General features: G+C 47.3%; 2 protein-coding genes across 2 annotated transcripts; one reads left to right on the top strand and one right to left on the bottom strand.

Moving 5' to 3' along the window:
- Positions 1–3,425: 3,425 nt before the first annotated feature.
- On the bottom strand, positions 3,426–3,888 carry LOC142183376 (histone H2B type 1-O-like). Its single transcript, XM_075258450.1, has one exon. The coding sequence runs from the start codon at positions 3,862–3,864 to the stop codon at positions 3,484–3,486; it is 381 nt and encodes a 126-aa protein (XP_075114551.1). The 5' UTR covers positions 3,865–3,888; the 3' UTR covers positions 3,426–3,483.
- Positions 3,889–4,142: 254 nt separating this feature from the next.
- Positions 4,143–4,668, top strand: LOC142183271 (histone H2A type 2-B). The gene has a single exon (XM_075258298.1). It carries the CDS (start codon positions 4,193–4,195, stop codon positions 4,583–4,585), a length of 393 nt encoding a protein of 130 aa, XP_075114399.1. The 5' UTR covers positions 4,143–4,192; the 3' UTR covers positions 4,586–4,668.
- Positions 4,669–8,311: the final 3,643 nt, after the last annotated feature.

Raw genomic sequence — 8,311 nt, 5'->3', positions numbered from 1 at the left:
GCAAGGACGTACATACCCTCCATTCGTACTTCTGCTGGTTTAGTCCTGTCTAACACCTCCTCTATAGCTGAGACGTTTAGAGAATTTTATACATCCTTGTATAATCTAAATCCTACTGATACAGTTGAGGCTGCGGAGTTGAGGAAGGTGGCTATCACTAAGTTTCTATCTTCCCTGTCTTTACCCACTATAACCAAAGATCAGGCTGAGCAGCTGCTGGATCCGATTTCGGAGGCAGAACTTAGGTCTATTATCTCCTCCTTCCCTGCCCATAAGAGCCCGGGCCCTGATGGGTACTCTTTGATATATTACAAAACTTTTCAGGATATTCTGGTGTCGCCTCTGACTAAGTCGCTTAATTCAGCCCTTTCAGGAGCTTCGCTCCCTAAACAGGCCTTGGAGGCACATGTCACGCTGATTGCTAAGGAGGGGAGGGACCCCCAGTTATGTGGGAATTATCGTCCAATTTCCCTATTGAACTTGGATTTGAAGATTTGGGCCAAGTTGTTGGCCTCTCGCCTCAAACCCTTGCTACCTGAACTGATTAACGAAGAGCAGGTAGGATTTGTTAAATCCAGAGAGGGCAGGCAGAATTCGATCCGTCTCTTGCATATTACTCGCTTATCTCAGACGTTATCTACCCCCATAGTCCTTCTTGGTTTAGACGCCGAGAAGGCATTTGATCGTGTTAGTTGGGAATTCCTAATGGCCACACTCGAGAGATTTGGGATACCCAAGCCATTTATTTCTGCTATTATGACCCTGTACTCTTCTCCCTATGCTCGGCTTAAGGTAAATGGTACCCTTTCTGCCTCTTTTGACATCGCTAATGGCACGAGACAGGGCTGCCCTCTTTCACCGTCCCTCTTTATCTTAACGTTAGAACCCTTCTTGCAAAAGGTTAGAGAACGTCCGGGGATCTTGGGGGTCCCTCTCCCTGGTGGGTCCCTCCACTCCTTGGCTTTCGCGGACGATGTCTTGTTTGTACTTTCTGACCCTTCGACGAGCTTACCACATGTAATAGAGGTGATTGAAGAGTATAGCTTTCTGTCTAATTACAAAATTAACCCGGATAAATGTGAACTACTTAACCTCTCCCTACCCCCAGCTGAGAGGAAGACTCTAGCAGAACGATTCCCAATCAAATGGTCAGACTCCTATCTTAAGTATTTAGGAGTTAAGATAACTCGATATCTTAAAGATCTTTATGATCATAATTATGTCCCTATGCTGAAGGAGGTAGATAAGCTTTTAGCGAAATATGATATACCCTGTATCTCCTGGTTTGGTAGGAGAAGTTTGTTGAAGACGTATATAGCTCCTAAGATTTCCTACCTGCTCAGAATGCTGCCGATAAAGCTGCCGCTCTCTTTCTTCAAACATCTGAGGTCCTCTTTCTCTCGCTTTCTATGGAGGGGTAGGAGGCCTCGATTGGCATATACCGCTCTCAGCAGAAGGAGATTGGAGGGTGGGATTGACGCTCCAGACCTGTTATATACGTATGAGGCAATCCAATTACAGTTTTGGACAGAGACGGCGACTGCGTCGCCCTCTTCTCCGATGGGAAGATTGCTTAGGAAGGTCTACGGTGACTACTTTCTTGCCGACTTATGGCTCTCGCCAAGCCCGGTGTCGGTAGGGAGGACAATTTCTAAATCTGATATTATTTTTGGCGGGGCACTCACGGTTTGGGAAAAATACCAACCATTGATCGCTACAACCCCATCTTTATGTTTACCAGCTGCCTTGGTCCCAGATATCCTCCCGAATAAGCCTCGAAAAATTGAAGACTTTTGGAATGCGCTCTTGTATACGCCTTTGATCTCCCTGTGTGATAGTGGTGACTTCCCAGAGCCAGATGAACTACGTTCCCTGGATGCTTTTGGCAAAATTGCTAATAAACTGTCCTTCTTACATTTAAGTCATTATGACAACTGCAGAAAGGCCTTCGAGGCCTCTTTTGACTGGAAGAGGGGATCTACATATTTTGAACAGATTTACCTCCTGGCCAATCCGAAAAAGTACAAGTCTTCTTCCCTGTTTTACAAAGTGATCAGACCGCCTAGGATCATTAAACCCTTCTACCTATCTAGTTGGGAATCTGAACTACAGGTCACACTTGACCCTTCAGAGGTTGCAGTGATTCTCTCTAGGTCCTATGGTATGTCGACATGTGTGCGGATTCAGGAAACGCACTTCAAGCTGCTTTCGAGATGGTACTGTTCCCCTGACTGGCTGGCGACGCATGGTCTGATAGATTCTGGAACCTGTTGGCGATGTGGCCTGGAAAGAGGCACATTACTGCACCTATGGTGGTCATGCACGAAGCTGAGAGATTTTTGGTCTGGGGTGGAAACTAAATTGAACGAGCTTTGCCCAAACTTACCTGATCTTACGCCATCATTACTGATTTTCTTCCTTCCACTACCGAATATCCCCAAGCACACTCAGAGATTAATTTATCATCTCCTCTCTGCAGCTAAAGCCCTGATACCGTTGTATTGGAAGCAAACCTCAGCCCCTTCCTTATCGGAGTGGGTGGCCAAAACAAATCAGATTGCTCGTTTTGAGGAGATGTTGAGTTGGAACAGGAGTTCATATCTCAAGGTCTGGCAACCCTGGCTTGAGATTAGATAGGTTCGCTCACTGTGTTGATTTGCTATCTTCTTTGGAGACAAATCCCATGGGGATGTACTACCCTTCACTCCTGTGTGTTTGGAGGGGAACCTGTGTCGAGAACTCTGCTACGCTTATGTCCTTATTTCTCTTCTTTATATCTGTTCTTACCCTCCCCCCCCCCCCCCCTCTTCTGCTTCTTCTTTATTTTTCCTTTCCTCTTTCTCCTTTTCTCCCCCCCCTTTTTGTGAAAATGAAAAAAAAAAAAAGGAGTTTATTGACTTTATTATACCATTATCTGTGTTGTGCTTTGCTATTTACACTCTCATGTCAATTTTCAAACGCTGCCGGGCTGTGCCCTGTCTGTTTTTTTTTGGTTTTTTTTGATTTGTCATTTGATATGGTTTTTGTATACTTTTATGTCAATAAACCTGAATTAAAAAAAAAAAAAAAAAAGGAATACTGGAGAGAGTAGAAGAAGAAAACGGTCCAAACCTTCGGAATCTAAGCTTTGTGAACAGGTCCCTAGAAGTAGTCCTACTGCGGCTCTGCAGTGTAACCCCCGTGCCGGCAGCTCGGGCCGATAAGTAGCAGCTTAGTTTAACCCTCCAATCGCCGGTGCGTGCAGAGAGCACTGCACCTCGTAGAGATGTCAATGTAGCAAGCCGGAGATTAGAGCTTCTCTTTGGGTGTATAGTAAGTCTAGCAAGTACAAGAAAATAGCTGGAAAGAAAGGTTCTGGGTAGAAACACGTGCAGCAGCAGCAAGAAGCCAGAAATGGAGGGCTCAGCAGCTCTAGTGTGGAAGGTGTGGGGGGCTCTTAGAAGAGCCTTTGGGGTGATAGTACAGAGCAGGTGATGGAGCCGATTACTTGGCGCTGGTGTACTTGGTGACGGCCTTGGTGCCCTCGGACACGGCGTGCTTGGCCAACTCTCCGGGCAGCAGCAGGCGCACGGCGGTCTGGATCTCCCGGGAGGTGATGGTGGAGCGCTTGTTGTAGTGAGCCAGGCGGGAGGCTTCTCCTGCGATGCGCTCGAAGATGTCGTTGACGAAGGAATTCATGACGACCATGGCCTTGGAGGAGATACCGGTGTCGGGGTGGACCTGCTTCAGCACCTTGTACACGTAGATGGCATAGCTCTCCTTCCTGGCCCTCTTACGCTTCTTGCCGTCCTTCTTCTGGGCCTTGGTCACGGCTTTCTTGGAGCCCTTCTTGGGCGCTGGGGCAGACTTGGCGGGATCAGGCATGGTATAACACGGCGATCTCTTTCACACGAGAATGAGAGAAAGTAATGTCTGTGCTCCTCCCAGCGCAGCCCTATTTATAGGCGGGCTATGCAAATGAGCGCCGCTGTCTGTGCGCTGTTCTACTGGACCAGCAAACCATGTGACTTTTGCAAGCCCCGCCTGCTGAAGCGGATTGGTGGTTCCACAAATCTGGCCTCTATTGGCGGCTTGAGATGTGTCCAATGAGAGTTGCAGGAGGGCGGGGCAGAACTATATATATAAGGCAGGAGGAGCCGGTACAGGGCAGGATATTCTGTGTTCCATTACAGTAACTGACGATCCACGAACCATGTCTGGACGCGGCAAGCAAGGAGGCAAAGCTCGTGCTAAGGCCAAGACCCGCTCATCCCGGGCGGGACTTCAGTTCCCCGTTGGTCGTGTGCACAGGCTTCTCCGCAAGGGCAATTACGCCGAGAGGGTTGGTGCTGGTGCTCCCGTCTACCTGGCGGCCGTACTGGAGTATCTGACCGCTGAGATCCTGGAGTTGGCTGGTAATGCTGCACGGGACAACAAGAAGACCCGCATCATCCCCCGTCACCTGCAGCTGGCCGTGCGCAATGACGAGGAGCTGAACAAACTGCTGGGTGGCGTGACCATCGCCCAGGGAGGCGTCCTGCCCAACATCCAGGCCGTGCTGCTGCCCAAGAAGACCGAGAGCAGCAAGCCCAGCAAGAGCAAGTGAGCGCCGCTCCCACCCCATCCGTCTATACAAGCAAAGGCTCTTCTAAGAGCCACCACCTTGTCTACAGCAGAGCTGCCTCCTGTCTACAATACGGGCTGTCCGTCTATTCTGAAGCCAACTCCTGGCCAGACCGGCGGCCCTTACAGGGAAGCACCGTGGGGTGACTGAGCGGGAGGAGGATTCACTCTGTAGGGAGATGTGGTGCGGGCGCGGGGTTTTGTGTCAGGTCGGGCTGGTGGTAATCTGCTAATGCTCTCTTCCCAGGCAGGTAGTATAAGCGGAGCTTAGATATAACGGAAGGGCGGGCGCTGATACAAAGCCGAGGTGAGCGCCGGCTCCTCCGGGTGACGCTTTGTCTTTTCTCCCCGCTCACACGGTTGGTGGTTTTGAAATTCCCGCTCAGTCGCAGTGACCGTTACAACCCGCGCGAGAGCCGGCAGCGTCACGTGGCGCAGAGAGAAGGGGCGCGAATTTCAAAACCTCCCCAGAGCTGAGCCCTCTCCAACTGAAGAAGATTCAGCAGCGGACTGGGGCGGCGCTCAGGTTATTGTAGAAGGATGTGCGGAGTAGGCATATACTAGGTACGGAGAGGAGGGAGGGAGGGAGATGTGGTTGCGGGCGCAGGGTCTTGTCAGTTAGGGATAGTAATGGCTGTAGCGGTAGAAGAAAAAGAGGATCCAGCACCCAGAACTCTTGTACGTAGGAATAGGGTTAAAACTTCGCTTTTATTGTTCACATTACAAATTCGGACATCTCACAATGATGTGGTCCATATGCAGAGGTGGTACTGTTTAACGCCGACGCATTTCAGTGCCGTGGCACCTTAATCATGGCATACTGACAACTGTACAGTGAGGACTTATATACTAAAAAGATTTACATACATATGTACAAAGGGTTAAAAACAGGGAAGTACCTCCCTACTGCATTACAGCGGAAGTGGTCACCATTTAAAGTGGGGTAAATAGTAAGAAACAAAAAGAAATCAAGTATTCCATGGTATAATCACTTTTATTTTCTTACTTTCCTCCTTTTCTTTCTCTCTTTTGATACAGGTATTATGTGAAAAATATCTGATTGATGTGGACATGTATCATATACACGAACGGAAGAACAATGTTAGCGTGGGACGAGGACTTGTTATATCATGTTAACCTGCCTATTTGTATTTCAAAGGTTTTGTAAATAAATGTAAAGTAAAGTTGATATAATGATAATAATGATCAAAATATGATGTTCAAAAAATAGAAAGAAAAATCATGTTTTTAAACATATATCTGGCAGTGTTTGTAATCTAACCAATCACATGTCAGCCTACTAGTCCCATTGTAATGTATGAGAATCACGACAGCCAATGAGAAATCTGCCTACAAATGTCCATGTAACCAATCACGTTTAAGCCTACATGTCCCATTATAGTCTATGAGAGTCCCGGCAGCCAATGAAAAGGCTGCCTACTATTTGAGTGATGTAAAGACAATCCTTGCTGTCTTAAGGGATGCTCGCTATTTCCGTCGGACCTGAAGGAGAACTTGTCATATCCAATACTGGACACAACCACGTGTTATTGTGTGTCCAATTACAAAGCAGCCTACTTTTATCCATGATATATATAAGGTTGGCTATGACCAATCAGAGAGTTGCCTACGTCCTATGGGTTTTATTATGGAAAGCTACAGGGTCACATGTTATTAAAAAAGCCAATCATAAGGCGGCCTGCTATTGTCTGTGATATGTAAAAAATGAATGTGGCCAATCACAGACCAGCCTACTATTGCCCATAATATGTATAGGGTTAATTCTGACCAATCACGGAGTTGCCTACTTCCTATGGGTTTTACTATAGAGGGCTGCTCAGTAGTTTTAGAGAGATCACATGTTATTATGTGGCCAATCAGAAAGGGGTCTACCGTTGTCTATGATGTATAAGGGATAAATGTAGCCAATCACAAAGCAGCCTACTTAAGTCCATAATATATATGGAGTTGACTATAACCAATCACGAAGTTGCCTACTTTTTACGTGTTTTTCTATGGGAAGCTATTTAGTGTTTTTTTTTTTTTTTTTTTTTTAAAAAAAGGTCACGTGTTATTATGTAGCCAATCATGAAGCGGCCTACCATTATCCATGATATGTATGAAATTAAATATAGCCAATCACAAGGCTGCCTCCCTATTATGGGTTATGTAGAGTTATCTATAGAAAGGTCACGTACTGTTATATGATTAATGCGAAACAGCTTAACTTCATCTATGATAGGTGGGAAATTAATATGGCCAATCACAAAGGAGCCTACTTCTTATAAGTTTACTGTAGTAACTACTGCATTAACGGCTAGTTTTGTAGCGTGACTTGAATAGACCAATTCAAAGTAGGTTTACTACATGTTATAATTTGAATAAGAAATGTGTATACATTCTTCATTAAGAGGCTACTTATTATACATATGAGATATCGCTCCTTAAAGGGAAAGGGGATACATGTGTGTTGTTATATGAACAAAAATAAATGGATCTTAAAATATCTATCTATCTATCTATCTATCTATCTATCTATCTATCTATCTATCTATCTATCTATCTATCTTTCCCTGTCGTCCTCAACAGCGGCACAATGTGGGGTATTTCTGCCCCTGTGTGCTGGTAGGACAGGCGGATATTTAATTAGCCAATCAGATGCGTGGCAGGCCCTATAAGAGGGCACAAGAACCTCCCCTCTGCGTGTTTTTTTCTGTCCTGTGTGGATAGAGGACAGGTGGGAGGACTTGTGTCCTCTTAGAGAAGCTCAGCAGGATCACTCACCTCCTGAGCGGTTGTTTTCTTCTTGTCACCTTCTGTGCCCTGCGGGGAGAAAGTGCTTGTTAGCCATGTGTGGCTACCCCCCTCTATCCCTCCCTCCCCTCCCCTCCGCTTCCCCCGCTCCTTGTGACTTACCTGACATTTTGGTGAGAGTCCGGGGACTCCGCATGCCGCCTCTGGTGGCCGCGCGGACTGCCGGCGGGTGGAACCACACTGTTGTGTATCCTGTTCCCCGCCGGCCGCTGTAAGCGCGCACTTCCGGTTTTGCCGGAAGTATCATAGCGCCATGGCAACGACCTGGCGCTGGCGGCCGCTCACTCAGGGAAGATTCAGGCCTTATTAAAGGCCGGAAAAGACGGGGAGATGTGGGGGTAAGTGCCCGTGTTAAGGGCCTCTTGGTGGGGGGGGAATGTATATCTTTGCAGACCCCTGATTACAGGAGTAGTTGTCTGGGCAGGTTGCCTCACCTGCTTTGATTGTGGCTCTGCCCACTTCCAGTCGGCCAGAATTAAGAGGCTGGCTGGCCTGGTGTCAGAGACCTCCCTGCAGTATCTGCTGAAGGCGTGCGATTGTGGTGTTCATTGATCTTGAACTCTTTTCCAGTTTGCAAACTTTATTGGGATCCGTCACCTCGCTGTTCGGTCTACAGGACCTGGTAAGATCTACCCTTTTTTTAAAAGCTGGTATGATGTCATGGTGACAGTGTTGCATGGTCTATTATCTCTCTCTGTAGGATATGTCATCCTCTACTACCCCTCCTGGGGATGGTAGGAGGAAAATCTCTTCCAAGAGGAAACATCTTTCCTGCTTCGATTGCGACACACCGCTCCCTGATGGTAGGTAGCGGCTTGTAAGGTTGTGCCCTGCGGAGTACTACTGGTCCTATAACTTGCCTATTTTCAGGCTATGAGTGGGCCCGTTGTCGCGG

Source organism: Leptodactylus fuscus, chromosome 10 (assembly GCF_031893055.1).
Source record: "Leptodactylus fuscus isolate aLepFus1 chromosome 10, aLepFus1.hap2, whole genome shotgun sequence".
NCBI classification, from domain to species: Eukaryota; Metazoa; Chordata; class Amphibia; order Anura; family Leptodactylidae; genus Leptodactylus; species Leptodactylus fuscus.
This window is presented reverse-complemented; position numbering and strand designations above follow the sequence as displayed.